Source organism: Manis pentadactyla, chromosome 3 (genome assembly GCF_030020395.1).
Source record: "Manis pentadactyla isolate mManPen7 chromosome 3, mManPen7.hap1, whole genome shotgun sequence".
Taxonomy (NCBI): Eukaryota; Metazoa; Chordata; class Mammalia; order Pholidota; family Manidae; genus Manis; species Manis pentadactyla.
In genome coordinates, this window is record NC_080021.1 from 111,939,856 (window position 1) to 111,966,017 (window position 26,162).

The 26,162-nt window shown below is 42.2% G+C and overlaps 1 protein-coding gene across 13 annotated transcripts in view; it reads left to right on the top strand.

The window, feature by feature from the left end:
- The window catches only part of KIAA1217 (KIAA1217 ortholog), a 638,036-nt gene that overhangs the window by 339,059 nt on the left and 272,815 nt on the right, over positions 1-26,162 (top strand). For 2 of the 13 annotated variants that reach the window (XM_036880947.2, XM_036880964.2), the window contains exons 1-2: positions 7,180-7,603; positions 18,358-18,641. In XM_036880947.2, coding sequence (XP_036736842.2) covers positions 7,534-7,603; positions 18,358-18,641 — 354 coding nt within the window. In that variant the 5' untranslated portion in view covers positions 7,180-7,533. Of the gene's footprint in view, positions 1-7,176; positions 7,604-7,701; positions 7,721-11,364; positions 11,388-18,357; positions 18,642-26,162 lie in introns of those variants that run through there. The other 11 variants (XM_036880950.2, XM_036880955.2, XM_036880948.2 and 8 more) reach the window with 10 other exon arrangements.

Genomic DNA, 26,162 nt, shown 5'->3' on the forward strand with positions numbered 1-26,162 from the left:
GCTTGTGGCAGCCTCACCTCCCCAGAACCCCTCTCACCAGGGATGGGCGATAGCATTACAGAACCAGCACACGCATCACCTGCAGCACCACCTGGTCACAGTGAGCAGAGGGGCACTAACGGCGATGCCCCCCAAACGATCCCAGACCCAGCTCTGTTGAGGGGAGAAGGTATTTAGAATGGGTGTGCCCTCCCCTTTACCAGCCCTGACGTTATTCTGCATTTCAGTACAGCCAAAGGAATTAGAGTAAGGGGAGGGGTACCTTAGGGCACTTGTGAGAACAGAGGATGAAAGATCCTAAATACTATCAAGTGAAGCAGAAGGAAGCCTGACCCAGACAGGAGAGAGATGGAGCCTGACTGGCAATAACTGTCCAGGCCTCAGATTGCTCATCTGCAAAATGGACAAAGCAATAAGGAGCCAGGAGCCATGTGTTCCCAATTTCCTGGCTCTGTGGTTACCTGTAGTTCTTGACCCCCTCCCCCCAGTTGCTCCCTGCAGCTTTGAGTGAGGGCATGTGTATAAGCCCCAGGAGACAAAATAAGCCAGGAGTCCCTTTCCAGGGAGCCCTCACCAAATACTCTGTATTGAAAGGGTTCATAATGGCACCACTGGGTAAAGTAAGGGAGCAGGCAAGGTACTTGTATCTGTGAAAACTGTCACATTCTCATGGATTCCACCTGGGGCCTTCAGGAGCTCTGTGGAATATGTCACGGTTTAGCTCAGTCTGGGATAAAAGGGGTGAGCATATACGAGTTATGATTTTCCTTTAAAAGCTGCCACATGGAATCCAGATTTGGTATCAGGGACCAGTAAGCAGAGCTGAGTGCTGGTTTCCCCACGATGTGCTGCACACATGGCAGCACCAGCTCCAGGGTTTTGCAGGCAGGCTCTCTGCTTTCCAGCATCTTCCAACTTAAAAGAGTTAAGAGAAACCCTGATAAAAATGAACATCAATGGATTCTCTTGAAAAGCAAGCAAATATGCTTAAAGCATTAACACATTGGATCTAAGTGTAGTTCATCTTTATAATCGCATGAGGAATTTGCATGGGGGCAGGGAGGAAAGTTCTAAGACATCAGAATAGACAGTTGACTGGTGGGGACTTTTCACCAGGTCAGTTTTTGGCTGGCAGGGTTTCACGTTGGAGCAGCTGGTATTTTAAGGACTGTACGTAGAATCAGGAAGATCAGTTATCCTCTGGCAAGAATGCTGGAGGTATAAGTGGTTAACTAGTCACATCTGTGAGATCTTTGCCCTAAACATAGGAGAAAAAATGCTGTTTTGATGGATGGGTCATGTAGAATATCACATTGTGAAATTTGTGTTCTTCCACGTGAAATTATTGGTGGGGCTTGTAAAACTGCTCTGATGAGATTTGCACCTTTAATTTTAGTACTTAACATTTCTCTTGCGTCTGTGTTAAGAAACCAAAACAGCATTACTATGCTCATTTTGCATTCAGAAACCCGAGGAGCACATGGGGCTGATCTTGGGTTACACATAGGTGACCATCTCTGTTGGCTTGCCAGGGACAGTTGTGGTTTCTGCATCTTGCCTTGTTGTAATCATTAATAGTGTCTCCTTTACCTATCACAAGTGCTCTGGTTTATAGTTAAGTATAAGGGCACCCTAGCCAGATGACGCACTGCTGCCAAACTAGGATTGGAGATCCTACTTTTCATTCACCAGGTCATCCATTGAAGCAAATGTTTCCCCAGTTGTCAAAAGTCATTCATCTCTGAGTTACAGGGTGGCAGACAGCAGTGCTCCCTTAGAAAAGGCAATGTGCAATGCACCATCAAACATGAGGTCTCTGGCTGAAACATTTTTGTTTTGTATTTCCCTTTGGTTATCACGGTCTTTGAAAATTACATTTTATGACTTTAGCAAGCATTGGTTATTTCTTTTGTGTCCTGATGGCAAGTCATTTTAAGCTATCTTCTCAATAGGATTTAAAGTAAAAAACAATTGTAAGTTACACAGTCACGCCTCATTTTATGGCATTTTGCAGATGTTGCATCTTTTTTTACAAATTGAAGATTCGTGGCAACCCTTCATCAGTTGGGTCTATTGGCATCATTTTTCCAACACCGTCTCCTCACTGTGTGTTACATTTTGGCAATTTTCACAATATTCCAAATTTTTCTATTATCATTACATTTTTCATGGTGACCTGTGGTCAGAGATCTTTGATGTTGCTGTTGCAATAGTTTTGGGGTGTCATGACCTGCACCCATATAAGACTGCAGACTTAATTGATAAATGTTTTGTGTGTTCTCACTGCTCCATGTACTGGTCATTCCCCCATATCTGTCCCTCCCCTGGACCTCCCTATTCCCTGAGACACAACAATATTGAAATTAGGCCAGTGAATAATCCTACAATGGCTTCTTCAAGTGAAAGAAAGAGTCACACATCAATCACTTTAAATCACAGCTAGAAATGATTAAGTTTAGTGAGCAAAACATGTCAAAAGCTGACATGGGCCAAAAGCTGGGCATCTTGCATTAGTTAGTCAAGCTGTGAATGCAAAGGAAAAGTTCTTAAAGGAAATTAAAACTGCTACTCCAGTGAACCCACGAATGGTAGCCAAACAGCCCTATTGATATGGGGAAAGTTTTACTGCTCTGGATAAAAGATCAAACCAGCCACAACATTCCCTTAAGCCAAAGCCTAATTCAGAGCAGGGTCCTAACTCTGCAGTCCTATGAAGGCTGAGAGAAGTGAGGAAGTTGCAGAAAAAAACTTTGAAATCACAGGTTGGTTCATGAGGCTTAAGGAAGGAAGCCACCTCCATAGCCTAAAAGTGCAATGTGAAGCAGCAAGTGCTGACATAGAAGCCACAGCACATTATCCAGAAGGTCTAGCTCAGAGTATTCATGAATGTGGCTGCACCAACAGATTTTCAGATGAAGCAGCCTTCTGTTGGAAGAAGATGCCACATAGGACTTTGATAGCTAGAAAGGAGAAGTCAATGCCTGGCTTCAAAGCTTCAAAGGATAGGCTGCCTCTGTTTTAGAGGCTAACATGACTTTAAGTTGAAACCAATGCTCATTTACCACTCTGAAAAATCTGAGGCCCTTTAAGAATTATGCTAAATGTACTCTGCCTGTGCTCCATAAATGGAATACCAAAGCCTGGATAACAGAACATCTGTTTACAACATGGTTTACTGAATATTTTAAGCCCACTTTTGAGATCTGCTTAGAAAAAGAATTCTTTTCAAAATATTACTGCTTCTTCATAATGCACCTGGCCACCTAACAGCTCTGATGCAGATGAACAACAAGATTTCAAGCCTATTAACATCCATTCAAGGAGTAATTTCAAGTTTATTTTAAAAATGCATTTTGCAAGGATGTAGCTGCAATAGACAGTGATTCCTCTGACAGATCTGGGCAGAGTAAATGGAAACTGTTCTAGAAAGGATGCACAACTCTAGATGCCATCAAGAATATTTGGGATTCATGGGAAGAGGTCAAAATATCAACTTTAATGAGAAGAAATGGATTCCAGCCCTCATGCATGACTCTGAGAGGTTTAAGATTTCTGTGGAGGAAGTAACTGCAGATGTGGTGGAAACAGCAAGAGAACTGGAATTAGAAATGGAGCCTGAAGACGTGACTGAATTGCTGCAAGCTACTGATAATACTTTATGGATAAGGAGTTGGATGAGCAAAATGTGGTTTCTTGACATCGAATCTACTCCTGGTGAAGTTGCTGTGAAGATTGTTGAAATGACCACAAAGGATTTAGAATATTACATAAACTTTGTTGATAAAGTAGTGGCAGGTTTTAGAGAATTTTGAAAGAAGTTCTGCTGTGAGTAAAATGCTATCAAACAGCATTGAATACTGCAGAGAAATCATTCCTGAGGGGAAGAGTCCACCGATGCAGCAGACTTCCTTGTCTTATTTTACAAAGTCACCACAGCCCCCAGCTTTCAGCAGCCACCACCCTGATAGGTCAGCAGCCATCAACATCAAGGCCAGACCCTCTACCAGCAAAAAGATTATGACTCACTGAAAGCTCAGATGATGGTTACCATTTTTTAGCAATAAAGTAATTTTAAATTAAGGTATGTACATTTATAGACATAATGTTATTACATACTTAGTCAACTATAGTGTAATGTAAACATAACTTTTATATGCACAGGGATACCAAAAAATTCACTTTATTTCACTGATCTGGAACTGAATTTGCAATATCTCCACATGACTGTATCTGTATAATTCCACTGATGCCACTAGACTCTAGCAATGGTTTCTCTCCTGGAAAACTTACGTAAAGGAAGTTGACCTGCTTCCCACAGCCCTGTAATTAAATAGATCTAATGAGAAGTCATATGCAAGTCTATGATTTCTGTGGTGAATGCCCTTCATGGTGGATGTTCATGTAAGTTGCCTTCTCAAAACCAATAATGGCCCAGTTCTGAGTATAATAATAACTTAGCTCTGAATGCAAAAGCACCATTTACCCTCCCTGCACTCTTTTATCTCATCACTTGTCGTTCTGTTTAAATGAGGCATGAATTGCAAACATTTGGAGCCTTAACCAAGTAATAGTCTTGCACCTTCCCTGGCAAACAGAAGTGGAGCTGAAAATTTAGCCCCCTGGTATCATTACTGTAGCTCTCTTTATGACTGAAGGAAAATCACATTTCAAATTCTTCCCGCTTTCCTGTGCCATTCACAGCAAATTTCAAAGTATGGTAGTAAGCAGGTTGGTTTGTAATAGCAATGCTTAAACCCAGAAATTAAATTAAACCACAAAGCATGGTGTACTGGTAGTTCAAGTAAGGTTTCTTCAGGAAGAACCTCTCCACAGAAACAGCAGTGACAATCATAGCATTCTTTCTGATGATCTGAGTTACTGAGTTTATGTAGATTACAGAATTCGGTTCCTGTTTTCCAGAGATCCTTCTCAGAGAATCTGACAACAGTGAATAGTCAATGAAGGCATTAATACAGCGCCTTTTCAAGTTGTTTTCAATTCCTCTTCTCAAGGAGGTGGAACAAAAAGTAACTAGTCCAATAGAAGCTTTCCCATACAGAATGATTAGAAAAGTGTAACTATTCAAGAGAATATGTTTTACTGGAATGTATGTGTAGATTACATGGTCCTTAATGATTTATATTAATTATTGTCGCTGGTATTGCCCTTTTCTTCTGTGCATTCCACAAAGAGTTTTGCTTGGAGGGCTGTCTGCAGAGGCTGCTGTCGGCTTTGCCTGTGCGGGAGGGGAGGGTCTGAGCAGCTTGAACACATGGTGGGCAGAGGGGGCTTCCGTGGGCTGCCTGGAAACTAATCAGAGTTCAGCACTGGTGGGAGAGCAGCCCCCAATTTGCCCATTTGGGGATCTGCAAGGCCCTGAAGAGTTTCTCCCACAGTTTCAAATGCCCCAGGAAAGCATAATATGCATCCAAACATGGATTTTTTTTCTGCCAGGGATGAGAGATACAGGAAGGCCTGCTGGCAGGGCGGCGGACTGCAGTTGTTTGGGACGGCCAGTGTAGGTGTGCTTTGGCGCCTTCCTCCTGGAAGGTTTTGTCTGTACTGTGTCAAGTGACAGGTAGGAGCTGGTGGAAGCAGGCTCTTTGCAACCAAAGCAAGTCAGGCTGTTGTCAGAGCCCAAGGCCTAGGGACATCTGGGTTAGGATGACTCTGGCTTGGAGTGTCTCAGCTCCCTCTCTCTCCCTACCTCTCCCTACCAACATTTCTGGCATTAATAATTCAAAGACAAATGCATAACAGCTATACAAGGATCAGGGTAATCTAGACCTGGGGGCCTGAACACAGATCCTTCCTTCATGAGCATTTTGTACCTGAGGAAACAATAAGGTTAAAACAAAATTCATCTGGCATTTGCCTTGGAGCCACCAGTACAGGCACTGTCTGAGATTAGTTCCTCCTTAAAGCAAGATTACCAGGTAATTCTGTTGCAAAGTCATGGAGACCTTGAATTACCTGCCCTGTTAACCCAACTGCCTATGTATCATGCTGCCAGGCAGGGATTTAACCTTCTGGAAGATTCACCACATCTTGGATTTCAAAAAAACTCCTGTTCGTTGAGGGGTCTCTTCTTCCCTTCTCATTTCCTGACAGGCCCATTTTCCATTTGGTCTATATATAACCTTTGTCCTTGAGGGCCTTCTGCATCGTTTTGTCCTAATTGGCCAAAATACATCCCCCACACTGCCAAAACACACAGGTGACTCAAGGTCAGAATCTGGAGGAGAGGCCAGCTATTGTTCTGCATGCATTCTTGATCTAAATTAATCTAAGACCTTTGCTTGAATGGCCTGTAAACTGGGTCAAGGTAAGGTCAGCAGGTTAAATATTGTCCTTTATTTCCCCTCAATGATGGGGCACCTACAGATTAAAAAATCACACTTCCTACACACACTAGAAGTTGTATTACTTTTAGATAGCTGAAACAGCAAAGCTTAAATTTGCCTGGATTATTCTCCCATCCTTTTTTTGTGGACATTGTGCCTCCTATATTCACTTTCTGGGAAATTTGCCAATTTTCAAGGACTGAGTAAAGAACAAAATAAATGTTTGTAGATAGTTTAAAAGGGGAATGAGTATGTTGGATGTGACTCTGCCCATCCAAAGAAAAGCATTTTTATTACCTTTCAGATATTTTAAAGTAATTAACTTGAGAGATTCAGAAGGTTGGTTTTACTAGTTTGCTTTTGGGATCAAGGTGTGTGTGTGTGTGTGTGTGTGTGTGTGTGTGTGTGTGTGTGTGTGTGTGTGTGTGTGTTTAGGGGGAAAGAGGAGGAAGGAGTCAAAGCATAGGCAAAGGAGTACAAGCTCTTTTGTCAAGTCCAGTTTAAAATTGACAGTGTGAAAAGTAAACAACCTGTTTGTGTGTATGGGCATCAGGCTCCAAACACCTAGTGCCAGAAAATGTTTACTGAACAAATTCAGCATATTCTCTTTCTAATCGTTTTTCCTTTTTAAAGGGATTTCACTGAAATCTGGGGACGTTCAGTACTTGGCTGTTTATTGATACGTACATCAGCCAATTTGGGAGGCTCATTCTGTGGCTGAGGCTAAAAAGACCAGAGAACTGGCTTCCAGCAGAGGTGTAGGCGAGTGAGAAAAGTTTTCCTTCGGTGGCCGCGGAGTCCCGGCAGTTTCTAGCGGTGCAAGCAGGCAGGCTGGGTCACCTGTTGGGCCTCCGGGAGCACGCGGCGCTGGGGCCGGCTCGGGGCAGGGCTGCCGAGCGGCTTCAGGCACAACCGCCCTCCTCCGGCCAGGCCGGCGGGGGGCGGCCTGCCGGACGCGGGGACTGAGGCTTGGGAGGAACGGGGGCTGGGGGGAGAACCCGGCGCTGGAATGCAGTCTTCCCGGGCGAGCGCGACTTTGCACCGCAGTGGAGCATAGTTTGGGGTGGGGTTTCGCAGCGTCCCCTCCTCCCAGCTCCCGGGCCCTCTTTCAGGCGCTTTCTGGGAGCTTTCCGAACTGCGCTCAGAAGTTTAAAGAGCAGAGAGGCGCTTGTGCTTGTAGGCAGGGACAATGGAAGAAAATGAAAGCCAGAAATGTGAGCCGTGCCTTCCTCACTCAGCAGACAGCAGACAGATGCAGGGTAAGTAACAGACTCATTCAAAGATGGAGTTCCAGTTACGCGTGTCCCTCCCCGCTTGCTGCTTCTCCTAACTGGAGACAGGGCACAGGGCAAAGAAAAAACGTATTTCTTGGGGTGGTAAGTTTTCCAAACTGAGTAGAGACCTTTGAGCTCTCGGGTTGGACTATCTCGTGCAGGATATTTTTACGAAGCAAAAAAGGATGTCACATTTGTAGCTCAGTAAGCAGTCAGTATGTGTTCTCTCTCTAGGCAATGACAAATATATCGCTAAAAGCCGCTTTTAATACTCCCTGCTCCTGCCGGGGAGAAAGGCGCTGTTGCTGGCTCTCGGACGGCAGCATTCCCATTCATTGGCCGGGGGATTCCATGCGGCACATTCATGTTGCATGCAAGTGTTACAGAGTTTTAGAGTTAAGTCACAGAGTTTGGGGATGTTTTATTTTACAGATCAGAACAGCAGGGGAGCCCTTGTACATCTGGATGACGAATAGGACGCAGTGAATCTTCTGTGTGTTTTAATTCAGAAGTTAAGAATTGTGAGGCGAGTTTGGTACATTTTTCCCTGGGCAGTTTCCCTTTAATTGTGTTTGTAATAGACTTGTCTTTTCCGAAGGGAATTTCCAGAAGCTTATGTTGTTCCAAAGAAACTTCACAGTGAGGTTGGGTGGAGAATGGACTTCTGCACCCCCGTGTCTGACAGTTGTGGTGCTAGAGCCGGTGTTATAGTATCATATAGGCAGCGTGCGCACAAACCGCACAATCCGGAACCATCCCCACCCACTCTACCCCAGGTTCACCCAGGGGCCAGTTAGTAACTAAAAGTCCTGCCTGTGGGCTGCAATTTTCCGCGTGGGAATAGGGATTATGCACAGGGTAAAAGGTGTGTGTGTTTAAAAAAGGCGGAAGGGAAGTAACAAATGACTCATCCACATGGAAAATACAAAACAAAGCAGACAGAAGAAAATGCCATTTCAAGAGAGAGAAAACCCCCTGTGAAACAGGAAACCTGAAGTTTAGTAAACTCATAGAGAACCCCCGAGTCCAGCCTTCGGGTTCTCAGTTTAGGTGTCTGTGTTTGTGCTTCCAAAGCAGAGCACTCCCCTTGAGGGTGCCTGGTCGGTGGGGTCCAGCGGGAGATAAGGCTCCCTCCCCTATCTTCCCCTCTTATTTGATAGGACAGGATTCTGCAGCAGGAATTCAACCTCTGGGCCTCTGCTGAAATAAATGACTCAGAATCCAGAGGGGCAATGAGAATGGGGCCAACTTAAAAAAGAACCTTCAAACAACCACTGTAATTCAAAGATGCTTCAGAGGCTGAAGATGGTCAGACTGAGGGCATGTGATCACTTTATTCATTCATTCAAAGAATATTGAGCATCCATTATGTAATACTCACTGCTTTTTAGCTGCTGGTGATCCATCCAGCAGTTTACAAAGTAGACTAAAAATACTTGTCTTTGTTGAATGTATGTTCTAAGGGCCAAGTGTGGAGGGAAGGGGGTGGTGTGAACAAATATCTACCACCACAAAGGAACAACTAAAACATATAGCAAATTAGATGACAGGGTTGCCAGACTTAGCAAATAAAAATACAGGATGCCCAGTTAAATGTGAATTTCAGATAAACAATAAATCATTTTTAGCATAAGTATATCCCAAATGTTGCATGGGATATGCTTACACCGAAAAAAGTATTCATTGTTTATCTGCAATTCACATTTAGCTGGACATCTATTTTATCTAGCAACTATGTTAGGTGGCAATAGGGCTGTGGGGAAAGATTAGGCTGCAAAAGGGAATAGGGGCTGCAGGGGGTGAAATTGTATATAGGATTATTAGGGTGAACCTCACCAGTGTGATATTTGAACAAGTATCTGAAAGAAGCGAGGGAGGCAACAGCACACCCCTGGGAGAAGGATGGGAGGGAAAGAGGTTAAGAGGTGGTAGTCCCAGGCCAGATCACAGAGGGCCCAAGATACGATGGCAAGGAGTGGGCTTTTATTTCAGGGTAGGTGGAGGGCTGCTGACAGGTCTGACATGTCTTATAAAAGGGAAATACTGGGAGCTGTACTGGGAATAACCCAGGTGGGAATGAGGGAAGGACAGGGAGGCCTGTTAGGAAGCCTCCAAAGTAAACAAGGGAAGAAGTGGCACCAGCTTGGACCAGGGGGTAGTAGAAGCAGGTGGTGATAAGAAGACAGATTCCAGATGTATACTGAAGGTAAAGCCAAAAGAATTTGCTAAGGGGTTGGGTGTGGAATATGTGAGGGAAAGAGGAGTCAAAGATGATTTCTGAAATTTTGGTCTGCGCAGCTGGCAGAGCAGAGTTGCCCTTTACTTAAGTGGGAAAGCACTGGAGAGCCTCCGATTATAGGGCATTAGTGGTTGGCACTGGGATGGGGGAGCAGAACATGGTTAGGCCTGAGACTTCCATCAGGCATGGGGTGGAGATACTGACTGCAGTTTGGATATTCATGATTGGAGTTAGGGAAAAAGGGCTGAGGTCCTGGAGACATCTGCTAAGACTGGGTCTACGTGCTGGTTGACAGGTCCCAGAGGGGTATGCAGGGGCATGCCAGCACTTAGAGGTCAGGGGGCTTGGATGGGAGTGGTGGTGCTAGGGAGGTTGTACTGGGGATAAATTCAGGTCCAGTGCCTAAGATCCCATCGCATTCTAGGTGAAAATGATGCTGTAAAGGAGTATGGCTTCATTTCCACTTCTTTGGTTGTTATTGGACCACACAAGGGAAGCCAGGCCTCTGATGCTTGCATCACCAATAATACCCATGGCCATTCCCATTTTTGTATTCGTTTATGTATCTGCTTCAACCAAGTACAACATGGTGTTCCAGGGCAAAGACCACATCTTCTTTGTCCTTAAATTCTCAGCACTTAATAGCACCAACCATCCTGAAGGCAGTCAATAAATATTTGTTCACTAAAAGGCTAATATTTCCGCTCTAGGGCTTGGAGCTTATCAATCTGCTATAACAAGGGCCCCTTGGGTGATCATGCAGCTTACTGTCCAAACCGAGACACTGGAGAGTGAAAGGGGACACTATAAATAATTTCACTGCCACAACAGTTGCAGCCCAGAACTGTTTTGGCAAACTGGGCATATGGTTGACTCAAGAATAGTTCTAATCAATGGAAGCCTCCCTGACTGAGTAGGCAAGCTGCTAGGTAAATAACAGTGCAAAGTGTACTGCCAAGTGTGTTGTGCACAGTGGGCACTCAGTAACTATTGCTTGGAGTAGAATCTAACTGTTTGAAGGTCCTGGGCTCCTCACAGTGGTCCTGGGGTGGGGCAGGGGATTCCTTAGGGTACCTCTGTTTGCTCACAGCTGCCCTGAGAGGTCTGCTTTGGCCCTGACCCCTAAGCTTTTGAAACCCCAATGCAGGTGACGTGTTGTCAGACCACCTGCTTGCCTCCCACACTTCCTGATACTTCAGCATTTTAAGAAAGTTAGTATTTGCTATTGTGGTAATCATTTTGCAATGTAAACGGAATCAAATCAACATGTCGTGCACCTTAAATTTACACAATGTTGTATGTCAATTATATCTCAAAAAAGCTGGAAAAAAATAGTATTGGCCACCTCCACAGAGTGCAAGCTTGGGGAAACCCAGACATTCAGGTCTTTGCTTAGAAGTCTCTTCTAAAATTGCCCTATCCCTCTGCCCCTTATCCTGTTTTATCCTTCAGAATACTTATCACCTCGTGACATTTAAATAGGAACACCTTCGAGATATTGCAGATTTGGTTCCAGTCCACTGCAATAAAGTGAGTCAAATAATTTTTTGGTTTCCCAGTGCATGTAAAAGATATGCTTACAGTATACTGTAGTCTGTTAAGTGTGCAATAGCATTATGTCTAAAAAGACAATGTACATGCCTTAATTAAAAAATACTTCATTGCTCAAAAATGCCAACCATCCTCTGAGCTGTCAACCAGTGGTAATCACTGATCACAGATCACCGTAACAAATATAATACTAATGAAAAACTTCGAAACATTGCAAGAATTACCAAAATGTGACACCAAGACACAAAGTGAGAAAATGTTAATGGAAAAATGGCACCGATAGACTTGATGGAAAAATGGTTGTCACAAACCTTCAGTTTGTAAAAATGCAATCAATATCTGCAAAGTACAGTAAAGCAGAGCTCAAGAAAATGAGGTATTCGTGTAATTCGTGTTATTTGTTTGTTGTCTGTTTCCCTAATTATAAGGTGGATCTTCTATGAAGGAAGAGAATTAATCTCTCTTGATCATCACTTCTCTACGTCTCTAGTTCCTTTTAGCATATGGAGCAGGCACTAATAAATATTTATTCTAGTGAATGAATGAACCAATCAACCAACACTTGAGACAAAATGCTTTTCTGGGCAGGGGAGGTGCTGTTCCTATTTTATCTAAAATTTGTACCAGAAACCTCCTTTATCACTTATTTAATTTTTTAAGGCTTTGTTTGGAGGAATATACCACAGTCTGATTTCCACTGTAATTTCTGTGCCCATCTGTATGTGGTGATTAGCTTTACGATATTAACAAGGGAGCTGGAAAACTGAGGAGCCCGTGGCCCCCCAACAGAATGTGTGATCTGTATCAGTCAGATGGGCAGATTGTCACAACAACCCCTGATCTCTGTGGGTTAGTATAAGCAAGGGTAGTTTTTTGAACACAGTGGAATGTAGATCTTCCTGCCTGTGGATCTCCTTGCTGTCCACCTCCAGGCCAACTCTGGGACACAGACTTCTGTCTAGTCATGACACCATTTCCCAAGGCTTCTCCTGGAGCTTTTGCACTTACCTGGCCAAAGTGGAACAAGAAAGCTTGCAAGATCATTCAGCAGGCCCAAGGGCCAGGACTGAAGGTCACCCACATCAGTTTTGCCTGCTGCATAGACCAGAATCAGCACAAGTCCCCACCTAGATAAAAGGGGACTGGAAAAGGCAGTCTTCCTGTGTGTACAGCAGGAGGATGTTATGGTTTGAATACACAGATAGACAAAATCTTGCTGCGGCCACCACAGATCCAGGTAGGCTATACAGCCAGACAAAGCAGCAATTCCCTATGGTGTTCCCACAAGAAAGCATCTCAGCACCATTTAAAAAGCTGGCTCCCAGGTAGAAAGCAGGCAGCTGCAGGTCAGCTGTCCCAGCCAAAGCAACCCTCAGCAGCCCCCGATGTCTTCTGTCGGCTGGACAACGTGCAGCCCCATCATCCTCTGCTTGCCTGGCACCTGCCCCAGCCTCACTTTCTACTTTTGTTTCCAGGACATCTACATCTACATCACAGCCCGGATGCCCTTTGAAACTCTGGGAGAGTCTCTCTCTTATGCTTTCTCCCTCCCCATTTCTGCTCCAGGGGATTTTGAAGGTGATTGCTCTCTGCTGGAAGCTCCTGTTTTGCTCTTTCCCCTTCTGAATGAGCTGCAGGGGCTGGGAGGGGCAGGAAAGGGGAAACTGGAAGCCTTGTCTTCGCTGTAACTTCATTATTTGTTTGACATGGATTCCCAGAATAGCAAACAGCCAGACACACCCCCTACTTAAATGTTAGCACCAAAGTGCATTCCAGACAAGAAATAGAAGTGTATTTCTGTGTTGATGGCTTGGATGATCTGCTCCTGGGGGTGATGAGGAATTGGGACTTTGGTCTCTGACTCCACTGCTGTGGAGTTGGGACTGAATGTGCTTTGCCTATGCCCCCTTGTTTGTTTCTGCCCCTGCCTAGTTGTTCTCCTCAGCTGAAAGATCACATTCTCCGCGAAAGACCAGAATGGGAAAGTTGTCACTTGTCCCTCAGCTGTGGGAGTTGGCAGCTCCCAAGAACTGAGCCTTACTGGGAAGAGGCTTGGTTGACCAGGTTGATTGTTCAGTGGCTTTGTGTGGAAAGTGATGTTGGGTGGTTGTGGTGCCAGAGAGGGTGGAGCAGGAAGGTACCTGTGGTGGGATGCAGGGGTGGGACAGCAGCTGAAGCAGGAAGGTGAGACCCAGGAGCAAGCCAGCTCCAGGGCCCTTAGATGTGGGCCCAGGGACTGTGCATTCAGCCACTGGTGCATTAACCACTGCTGCTGTTTGCTGCCTGCCTCCAAATCACATTAAACCTTGTTAAGCAATTGGAGACATTTTAGAAGAATCCACAGAAAGGAAAAAACAGGAAAGTAACATGAGTTTGACGCGACCTTCCCAGTGCAAAGTGTTAGAAGAGAATAGAGCTTTAGAGTCAAGGCGGTGCTGCTGCTCAAAGGTGAGCGTTGACGGAAGATGGAACTCCAGTACTCCCCCTGCCGCTCACTCCCTTCCCAATTTATTTCAAAGAAGAAAAGTGGAAAACACTCCGTGGTCTCCTAAGGGGCTACTGTTCTGGCAGTTGTGACCTCTTTTGAGGCTCCTTGGATGAAATAGAATAGTTCTTGTGAGTCTGAGTGACAAAGCAAGGCAGAATGGAACTTTCTGGTTGGCATTTGAGGCGCCTGAATGTTTAGCTGTAAGGGTTTATGTGGGTATGTGTGTTTTATGCCCATGTGATAAAATCCCCTTCCCAGAAAGTCAGTCCTGCTAATTAATCTAGCTGTCCTGAATACTTTTTTTTTTTATTAAGGTGTCATTGATAATACAATCTTATGCTCAGGTTTCACATGAGCAACATTGTGGTTACTACCTTCCCCCCTATTATCAAGTCCCCACCGCATACCCCATTATAGTGCTGTCCACCAGCATAGTAAGATGCTATAGAGTCACTATCTTCTCTGTGCTATATTGCCTTCCCTGTGCCCCTCCTATATTATGTGTGCTAATCATAATGCCCCTTAATCACCTTATCTCTCCCTTCCCACCCACCCTCCTCAGTCCCTTTCCCTTTGGTAACTGTTAGTCCATTCTTGGGTTCTGTGAGTCTGCTGCTGTTTTGTTCCTTCAGTTTTTGCTTTGTGCTTCTGCTTCACAGATGAGTGAAATCATTTGGTATTTGTCTTTCTCCACCTGGCTTATTTCACTGAGCATAATACCCTGTAGTTCCATCCATGTTGTTGCAAATAGTAGGATCTATTTTCTTCTTATGGCTGAATAATATTCTATTGTGTATATGTATCACATCTTCTTTATCCATTCATCTACTGATGGACACTTAGGTTGCTTCCACTTCTTGGCTATTGTATTGTGCTATAATAAACATAGGAGTGCATATGTGTTTTTCAATCTGTGATCCTGTTTTCTTAGGGTAAATTCCTAGGAGTGGAATTCCTGGGTCAAATGGTATTTCTATTTTTAGTTTTTGAGGAACCTCCATACTGCTTCCACAATGGTTGGACTAATTTACATTCCCATCAGCAGTGTAGGAGGTTCCCCTTTCTCCACATCCTCGCCAGAATTTGTTGTTGTTTGTCTTTTGAATGTTGGCCATCCTAACTGGTGTAAGGTGATGTCTCATTGTGGTTTTAATTTGCATTTCTCTGATGATTAGAGATGTGGAACATCTTTTCATGTGCCTTGTTGGCCATCTGAATTTCTTCTTTGGAGAAGTGTCTGTTCAGATCCTCTGCCCATTTTTTAATTGGGTTATTTGCTTTTTGGTTGTTGAGGTGTGTGAGCTCTTTATATATTTTGGATGTCAACCCCTTTTCGGACATGTCATTTATAAATATATTCTCCCATACTGTAGGATGCCTTTTTGTTCTACTGATGGTGTTCTTTGCTGTACAGAAGCTTTTTAGTTTGATATAGTCCCACTTGTTCATTTTTGCTTTTGTTTCCCTTGCCTGAGGAGGTATGTTTATGAAAAGTTGCTCATGTTTATATTCAAGAGAATTTTGCCTATGTTTTCTTCTAAGAGTTTTATGGTTTTATGACTTACATTCAGGTCTTTGATCCATTTTGAGTTTACTTTTGTGTATGGAGTTAGACAGTAATCCAGTTTCATTCTCTTACATGTAGCTGTATAGTTTTTCCAACACCAGCTGTTGAAGAGGCTGTCATATCCCCATTGTATGTCCATGGCTCCTTTATCATATATTAATTGACCATATCTGCTTGGGTGTATATCTGGGCTCTCTATTCTGTTCCATTGATCTATGGGTCTGCTCTTGTACCAGCACCAAATTGTCTTGATTTCTGTGGCTTTGTAGTAGAGCTAGAAGTTGGGAAGTATAATCCCCCCTGCTTTATTCTTCCTTCTCAGGATTGCTTTGGCTATTCAGGGTCTTTGTGGTTCCATGTGAATTTTAGAACTATTTGCTCTAGTTTATTGAAGAATGCTGTCAGTATTTTGATAGGGATTGCATTGAATCTGTAGATTGCTTGAGGCAGGATGGCCATTTTGATAATATTAATCTTCCTCCCCAAGAGTATGGGATGTATTTCCATTTATTACTGTCCTCTTTAATTTCTCTCAAGAGTGTCTTGTAGTTTTCAGAGTATAGGTCTTTCACTTGCTTGGTTATGTTTATTCCTAGGTATTTTATGCTGACTGATGCAATTGTGAATGCAATTGTTTTCTTGATTTCTCTTTCTGCTAGCTCATTGTTAGTGTATAGGATTGCAACAGATTTCTGTGTATTAATTTTGTATCCTGCAACTTTGCTGAATTCAGATATTAGTTATAGTAGTTTTGGAGTGGATTCTTTAGGGTCTTTTTATGTACAATATCATGTCATCTACAAACAGTGACAGTTTAACTTCTTCCTTACCAATCTGGATTTGAATACTTCTTTAAATGAATTATTTTAATGATGTCAAAAAGTAAAAGTAATATTAAAAATCCATTTAAAAGTCAGTAGTGTTATGTTAAGCATACAATAGTCTTGGCTAATACAAAACTCACGTGCATACAAAAGGTTAAGCTAATGCTCTTCAGACTACACTCATAATTACCATCCTGGGACATGGCGTTATCTGCATCTAGCTTTATTTGCTAGATCTGTTATTTCTGTATTATTAAAGAAGAGAATACATAAAAAGGTAGCTCTCACATGAGTCTATGTAATGAGATGTTAACCTAAGTAAATAAAATTACGGTTAATCTCTCAATTATCTCAATGTTATGAGATATAGCTCCATCTTCCTCCCCTTCTAAACTTATTGCTGAAACTAATGAAAAGTAGAGGAATTAACTAACTTGACTATTTTTTTCTCCCTTTCCTCATTGATGCCTGATGGTGATGCTATTATTAGTAATGTAATGAAAAGTGAAGGATAAATAGGAAGAATTATTCCCAGAACACTATTCTAGGGTTGGAAGACTGGAATAGTAAAACCAGCCTGAGGTTAAAGCGTTTTCCATGCTGAAGTAAAGGATGTCTTATCTAGTGTTCTACACGTGGACATTTTCTAGGCAAAAAGGAGGGAAAGAGCGTCAGTGGCGCTGCATTTAGAGGAGTTACTTTATGCATAAGCTCTGGACCTGTTGATTTACATCACTGGTGTGAAGGTTTGGTTCTTGTGATCAAGAACCAGATTGGAGTTATCTGAGACTCAAATACAGAACTCTCAACTTTTGGATCTATTTTTCTGTACATAACTTTTAATAATAAATAATTAGCAAGTAAACTCTTATATTGGAAACTTAATTTAAAAAATAATTTATAATAGATTTAAAGGATTTATAGCTAGAGGACTCTGTGTATCTAATGCCAGCCCAACCATCCTTATTTTGTTAATGAAGATCATGGGCCTGAGAGAGGTCAGATTGTTGGTTCTAAGTCCAGGGTTAAGGCAGGACTCCTGAGTCCCAGTTCAGTGCTTCCCCAGGTGCTCAGTGCACAAGGGCACCTGGTTCTGCCTGCATCTGTAATGCTGAATAAGAACTGCTCCCCATGAAGAAAATCCATTGAGCTCTTGAATTGTTTATGAATGTTCACTACTTTCTCTTCCTATCCTGGTTTTTAAAAAAGTAACCCCCTTTTGTCAGTTAACACGAGTATTCAAACCTGGCACCCCACTTGCCAGCCATTGAGAATGAATGGAGAGTCCCCACCTGTGCCGCACACTCAGTGTTGTCCTTGTCTGCTTCTGTTGCTTACTTCCAACTAGAAATCAACTTGTCCCCTAAAGGCCAAGTCAGAGGACAAGTGTCGAGGTCAAGACCTTCAGAACGTGCCATATCTCTTACCTGTTCGTTGTGTATTTTAGATAAATTCCATTCAAGTAAAAGGTGTCTGAGCTTTTACATGATGTGCCCTCCTTTATTGCCTCTAATACTATTCTAATGCTTGCTTGATTTATGCATATGGGAGGAAATAGAATTTCCAAGTGATTCACATGTCAGTGATTATAGCAGCTATTTTTGGTCTTGGCAATGAAACATGTTTCAGAAACCACCTTTAGATTAAAAAAATATAAAAATCCTGTTAACCAGGATGAAACTGTAACTGAAAGAAATAATCTGAACCACTGGAGTAAACTTTGTAATAATTTTCAATAATTGAATAATCTTTTATAATTTTATAATTACAGATGAAGATATGGGGTAGCACAGTTGCCTGTGGACTAGTCTGACCAAGTGTTCTCCTTTTGAATAACCTCAGGGAGAGTCAGAAATAGCTGAGTTTTTGCTGCAACCAACCCCTTTTATTTCTAAAATGTGATTTTTCAGACTTTGATTGTTGATGTTTTTCTTCCCTTCTTCTTGCCTCAAAAAAATAATGTGCCAGGTTATAGTCATACATTAACAGCTGCCACAGACCCTCTTGGTGTCTGTCAGTGAGACTCTAGTGTGAAGTCATTAGTTGTAAAGTATGTTTTTTGTCTTTCAGAACAAGGGAAAAGCAATCTGCATGTAACGTCATCAGAAGATGCAGAATGTCGCAGAACCAAGGAGCGCCTTTCTAATGGGAGCAGTCGTGGTTCCATGTCCAAGTCTTCCCGCAGCATCCCAAGGAGACACACCCTAGGCGGGCCCCGAAGTTCCAAAGAAATACTGGGAATGCAAACATCTGAGATGGACAGGAAGAGAGAAGCTTTCCTAGAACATCTGAAGCAGAAGTACCCACATCATGCCACAGCCATCATGGGCCACCAAGAGAGGCTGAGAGACCAGGTATGAACCTGTTGCAGTTTCACTTTGCAAAGCTCACTCTTTAATGAACTTGAGGGGAAGCAAAGTGACTGGTAGTGTAAAGTCGTAGTGTCTACTACTGAGTTGTTCCAGATCTCTTCTGAGGCCTCGAAAGAAGATGCAGTCTGTAGAAAAGGTTTGACCTGAACGCTCAGCCTTCTTTATCAGCACACCAGAGATGAGAGACCCAGAGTGTGCACAGTTCCCCAAAGGAGTGTCCCCATGTTCAACCACAAATACATCTCAAGTGCAGACAATGACAGGGTATTACTCGACTGAGCAGAGCATGGGACCAGCCACTGTGCACCCAGCTAGCATGGAGTACCGAGCACAGTGAATGGGTGGATGAGTGAATGAATGAAAATACATTTTCAGGGGCAAAGTCTTATACAGAGGGGTAGGCTTGTGATGAATCCCCTTTCCTTAAGAGGCTGACGTGAGGGTTTTGCTTTTGTAATTTTTTATTATTATTATTCACTGGTGTTTACCTTTTGCATGCTTGCCTTTCTGTTGACTTTAGCTATCTGTTTTCTCAGTGCTAGCTGGACAGCCACACAGATAGCACCCAAACGTGGCTTGGGATGTTTTTATTCCTTGGCTGTGTGCGACTACTTGTTCGCAGACAGCACAGGCCCAGGGTCATGGATATGGGAGGCCTCCTCTGCATACCTCACAGGTGTGATACCAGATTGACCTCTGAGGATGAAAAGTACAGTAAAAGAAGCAGGGCACCCTTAGTAGCTTGCATGGCTGGGGAGGTGGGCAGGCCGTTTCTCATTTCACACTCCAGGCAGAGAGGCAAGTTCAGTGTTTTGAGTGTGTTATCCTACCGGTTAGTTACAAAAGTGATGTCTAACTAACTCAGCTTTTGATCATATATGGAAAAGGATATTGGCATTGGCCTGAATAATTTAAATCTAAACTTTACCCTTAGTCTTGTTTTATTCCTGAAATGCAATATTTTCTCTTATGAAAATCTTTATCAGAGTGCCTAGAAATGTGAAATGTGCTTTTTGGACTGTATGTTTACTTCTTCCACAGCTTTATTGAGATATAATTGACATGTAACAAAAATAGCACATTTTTCTATTGCTAATAGGGTCACTATCCACTTACATAATAGAATATGTGCCTCTCCCTGTATCATTTCTTGTGGGGCACCATACTTTATCTAAAGTGGTTCAGACTGAGCAAACTCAACCTTAAAGAATAGTTGCAATTACACGATTTGCTAAGGGAAAGTTGGTATTTGAATTCAGTTGATTCTGAGCTCAGAATCCTTATTTTTTCTGCTATTCTGTAAGTTGGCAATTGTCATTTATAGGGCACATAGTAGTCTTTTTGGAGAGAAACAAATTTTCCTTCCACCCTTCTAGTTCATTAGGTGGTCTAATGATTAAATTGATGTAAGACAGGTTAACAGGAGAAAAAAGCTTAATAGCACATATACCTCCTCCTGTATACATGGGAGAGACCCAAGAGAACTTAGTAACTCTCTGAAATAGCCCAAGACATTGCCTTCAATACCATGTTCAGCAAAAGACAAAAGAAAAGGGTTGTGGTGGAAAGGTTACCTGGGAAAACACAGTAAATAGGGGTAAGGTTGTTATGACCTAAAATAATTTAGAGGGGAGGCCTGGCCCTGGAAGACAACTGTTGCCAGAGATAACTTTTTATCTGAAAGACTTGTCCACATGGCAGGGCAAACATCTAATTGCCAAACGTCTTTTCTTATTGTCCTTGAATCATTTTCTCCTCTGAAGTCTCTATCCCATTAGCTCAGGATGGCATCTCAGCTCAATTGCCCAACTTGTCCTTTGTTCTTATATTTTTACAGGGCTTCTGTACATGTATAATTAAACTTGTTTTTCTCTTGATCATCTATCTTGCATCAGTTTATCAGCCAAAGAACCTAGAAGAAGAGAAGAAAAGTCTCTGCCAAAAGTCTATACATGGGGCATAAGTGTGTGTGTGTGTGTGTGTGTGTGTGTGTGTGAGACTATGGGAACATGGGGTCAGGGTGAAGTGAAGGAGGTTAGAAAATGAATTATGTGTTGAGTAAAGGGAGACTATATTTTTCAATGTTAAAACTCATTTGTTTTGCTGAGAAATATGGACATTAGTGTCAAAAATGGTATATTTTCTGTGTTGAAAATATTTCAGGTATTATCATTGCTGTTATTATTTGTGATGTCATGATTATTGCTGCTACTGTGACCATGGTGGCTTTGGCTAACACTCTTACATGGGGATGTGACATATAACCTGAAGGTTGTAAAGGCTTCCTGGTGTCAAGTGACAGGGAATGATGAATGTGGCTTAGTGGCCTTGAGCTCCAGTTTCCTGCCATAGAAATCCCTGCCGTAGCTGTAGTTTGGCCATGGCTGGTCAGCTGTCCCTTCACAGGATAATTTGGATGGGTTTTTGGGTATTCTAAGGCTTGCCATCCAACAGGGGTAAGAGTTTGATGCATGGACCTGTGTATTTATTTTTCATCCCATTGCTGTGTTGCAAATGGGCCCTAATGGGCGTTGTAAACATCAGAGACAAGTTTAGGCAGTGGTTTAGGAAATTCCTATAGACAGCCTTCATCTGCTGTCTTTTGCCTTCCTTTTCTCCTACCTCCCATTTCCTCTTTTGATCCTTTTCTCCATGGCACCGTTTGTTCCTCCCTGACTTTCTGACAATGGATTATTGCAGGCTTCCTTTGCAGGAAGATCACATGACCAGCCATAAGAAAGAAATCAAGTAACTCAAGTCTGATGCACTTCTGCAGATATCACTGTTCTAGAAACCATATACTCTTCTGGTGGCTGTTTCCCTTGGCTGCCTCCTAGAGAAGTGGCTTTTGTGAGAAGAGTTCCAGTGAGGGAGATTATGAATCAGGTGTTGAAAATGCTATATCTGGTACCTTATGTGAAATATCTTCGTACTAAGGGAACCTAGGTTCTAATTCCTTGGCGTTAAATTAGAATTAAAGCGTGTCTTATGTTTTGAAATCTGCATTCAAGCACTGGAAGAGTCAGATTTGAAAACTTACATTTGTGTGTGAAAATAAGTCAATCAAGAATTTTCTTTGGTCTAAATTATTGAAAAGGAGAGAGGTTTCCTTAACTCCCTTCTGCTATTATCTTAAAAAATGTGGATGACCATTATTGCAGCATAATGCTTATCTGCATAGTAGTATCTGCCACCCCATTGTCAAGGTATAATTTTTTTATGTTTCTGAAACTTGTATTTTTCCTTTGTTAAAAGCTTAACATTGGATTTCAGTCACTTATTCGTGCCATACATATTTATTTGGCACCTACCATGGTAAAGGCATTGTGACAGATAGATGAATGAGGTATAACCCTGCCTTCAAGTCAGTAAAAGAAATAAGGCATTTCATGCACAGAGACTAAACCTTGAAGATCCAGCTTATTTGTCACTCCTGAGCTGGTCATAGTATCTTGCAGTACCTGTGTTGTAGCTTCTAATCATGCCTTTATTGTACTTTTCTGTGTTTCTTTCTTATAATTTTGGAGGGCAAGAACCTTGTCTTAATAACCTTTGTAAACTTAGCATTTAAGGGAATACATGACCTAAACAAAGTATGGTCCATTTTTATTGAATGAATGAATGAGCCGGTATTTCTAATCCAATAGGAATGCGATAGGTAACATTTTGAGTGTTACAGATAGAGGGTGTGGGGGAATCCAAGAATTAAGAGATTGACTGCAATTTGAGTAGTCAGAAGAGATTACACTCAGAAGCTAAGAAAGGCTAAAATAATTTCCCTCAAGTCAAGAAGCCAGCATTTGAACCAAGGTCAGAATTTCCAGAGTCTGTGGTCTTCCCATTCATTATTGACTTTAGTGTTTGCTTCTTCCATGTTTAATTTTTCTGAAGTTTAGGTAACAAATTATGTAGATCACAGTGGGTCAGGCAACAGAGACAGTCCATTGCCATTTATTTAAAAAGTTAAATTTTATTCAATTCCAGAAACATATGAGATAACCATAGAAAATAAGATCTTGTCTATATTTTACTTTGAAAGAAAGTTACTTATTTTGAAGTAGCTCTGAGTTTAGAAAGGCTGGTAGTTGAGCAGTCTCTCAGTCGTGGGTGCTGTATAACCACCCAATTTGGAAATGCTCTTCTTCCGTATCCTCACTAATAAAGAAACAGATACCCAAAAGGTTTCACACCTGCAAAAGTCAGCTTTTCACTCCTCATCCTGGAACACCTTCTGAAAATGTTTTCAATCTTTATTTCTAGTTACAGACTTTCTCTTTAACTAACTCGGTATATAGTCCTTGCTTTGGGGTTAACAATTGTATCCTTATGTATAATGTGGTCAAACCTTAAGAGGCAAGAGTAATACACTTTAGCTTAAAAGTCTGGTGTATTCTTCCATTCAATATAAAGAGTAAGAGATAGAAAAGTGTGTTTTTCCTTTGACATGAACACTGTGGAGGGCTAAAGTAAGGAGATAAGAACAGGAACAAAAAGACTACCTGAAGTGGGGTCAGTCAGGCCAAGAAGCCTTTTGACCCGCTTCTTCCCTCAGGCCAGCTGTACCTGGTCTGGATGCCCCTCAGGCCTCCCTGGTGTGCCCTTATCAACCAGCCTCTCCTTTGTGTTTGTGTGGAAATAGCACTAGGGCTGTTTTCTCAGTGCCTGGTTAGTTTGTCACCATTTATCATCGTCTGCTGTAATCTATATATCCCGCTCCGAAATGCAACTATGCTCTCAATTGTGAAAATGAAAATAAGGAAATTATCTATTGGTCTATTTATTCATATGCATCCCAAGTTCTAGTTCCTTCTACTCTTTTTTTTTAATAACAGCCTCTAAAGAACTTTATTCATTGAGGAAGAGTTGTTTTATGGAATTTGGAACTGGAGGGTTTGGTCCCAACTCAACATTATCCATTCCTTTGACTGACATCTCCTTTTCAGAAGGTGTGTGCTTGATTTTGTCAAGAACCATGGAAAATTACAGTTAAAGACAGGACAAGAAAAGTCTTAACTGCATTTAAATCAGAAAAGCAAATCTTGAGAAGCAAACAGTCAAGCAAACACTACAAGTTGGTAGAATAAAGGCATTCTTCCTCCTGTTCCCATAGAACTCACTGAAAACAATTAAGGGTATTAACAATAGAAAGAGGGAAAATTGGAACTCATGGAATGGCTTTGGGAGACTAGGGGATGCCTTTGTGTTTGGTATAAACAGAATGTAGAGTAGAAAGAGAGGAGGAAAGTATGGTACCAACAATTTGTACAATCACAACCTCACTTTCAATAAACAAAGCTCTGGGGATGGAAAGCAGGGTTCAGAACAGAGAGAAAGCAGTATTACCAGATCACAGCACATCCAGGCACAGAAAGCCTGTGACTTAAAGGGCGCTTTGCTGCTCCTCGCAGACACTGAATGCCACAAACTAAACAGTGAGGGTGACATACTTTTAGGACAAAGCAAGTAACATTTTTGTGGATACAATGTTTGATGTCACAAACCAGAGACAAGGGTTTGCCTTTGCTGGGGCCTCTGCTGATGCCGCCCTTCTGCAGGCTAGTTTTCAGCAGCTAGCTGCCCCATTCAAATGTGAGTTACAATAAAAAAGGAGCCAAAATGAGATGTGTACCTTAAAACGGATGTTAGCAGTATAGTATTGGTTATGCTGCCTAACAAATAACCCCCAACTTTTTAAAAAATATTTCATCTCTCTCTCTCTCTCTCTCTCTCTCTCTCTCTCTCTCTCTCTCTCTCACACACACACACACACACACACACACACACACACACACATACACACACACACACTCAAAGTCTCTTCTTTGGAGAACTCTCCAGAGAAGCTGTCCTTGCAGTGACTTGGTGATTCAGGCTACTTCCATCATGTGACAATGCCATCTTAACACATGCATTCCAAGTCTCCATGAGTGACAGAGAGAGTGAATGGTTTTGTACAGGCCCTTAAATACGTTGGTTCAGAAGGGGAATATATCACTTCACTTCACTGTAGTATCTTAGTTCTAGCACCTACAGGGATGTTTGGTTTATCCACATTTTGTCTGTGGAGTCTAGTTTAAGATGGGAATTTCCCCATTTTCTTATATCAGCTTTCCCAAATGTAATGAGTGAATTCATCAACTTCATTATATATAGCACTCTATATCAGTCTATACAATAGCATCAATCACATTTATATGTAAAATAAACATTATTAATATATAGTTGCACCTATATGTAATGGCATCTCTATAACTTACTTTTGATGAATTTCACTGTGTTGTAGCAGAACTTCAGACAGTCATACTGGTTTACTTGTGCTGCAGACCTCAGGGTATCAGTTTATATCTTGCGGAAGAGAGGCAGTCCTTCTGTCATGTATGAAAACCTCCAAATTAATCAGATTTTTGTCCAACACCTTTGTCTTAACTTTGATCAACCCGTATACATGAAAATCCTTGACATTCCAGAATGTGCGTCTATATATTCATGGATATATACATCAGTGAAGCCAGGAGAGTGAGACTAATTGGAACTAAAGATGTGCCAAGACCAAAGACTGTTCACTTAGGGGAGGCCTTAGGCCTCCACTTTCATGTTGTAAAGTGCTATCTATGACATGGTGAGGGTGTGGGTAAAAAGCTAACATAGAAAGGGTAGGATTTTTTAAATTATGTGTTTTGTAAATAAATACAAAAATAAAAAAGTTGTAAATTACATTAAAGGAAATAGACCCAGCTAAGAATTTCCTCTTTTAAGTTCTTAATCTAATCCAAAGGGGGACATGATGGGAGAATTGCCATGAGGAGTAGAAGAAACTGTGAAGCTGTTGGAGCTAACGACAGGCCAATTTCTTACCTAAGCCTGAAGGGAAAAGGGAACAACTTCTTTGTACTTAAGGAATCTCATACACTGTATGTGGGGCAGATAATGACACCAAGCTATCATAGGAAGAGGGAAGAAGTACCCTCGCACAGACATGTGAACATGGAGAATGTTAGGCCAACGGTCAGCATTTCTTTAGCACTATTTTGTCAACTACTAGTGACAGTGGTGAAAAAGGGGAAAGACCACAAGGAGGACCTGTTATTGGCATCAGCTGAAGTTGCAGCACTAGCGCTCTTTGCGCATTAGTATAGTCCATCCTCCCACCAACCCTGTGGGGCAGGCACTATTATTAACTCTCCTCAACAGAATCGGAAACCGAGGTACAGAGCAGTGAAATCTTGCCTAGGGTGACACAGCAAGTATGTGGTAGCACCAAGATTTAAATCCTGATACCTGGATTTGCTCATTCCTCCAGAGTGCACTCTCTTTTGTTGGGTGGGCAGAACTGAATGATCCTCTAAAATGTTAAGAAAATGGAGAAGGAATAGAATGGGAGGCCAGCTTGCCCAGTGTCAGTAAGTGTGAAATTTAGTGGTGACCCTAGAATGGCTGAAATGCTAGCCTCCTGACTAGATTGGCTTTTAATAGTTCTGGGAAGAAAAGAAATTTGGCACCAAA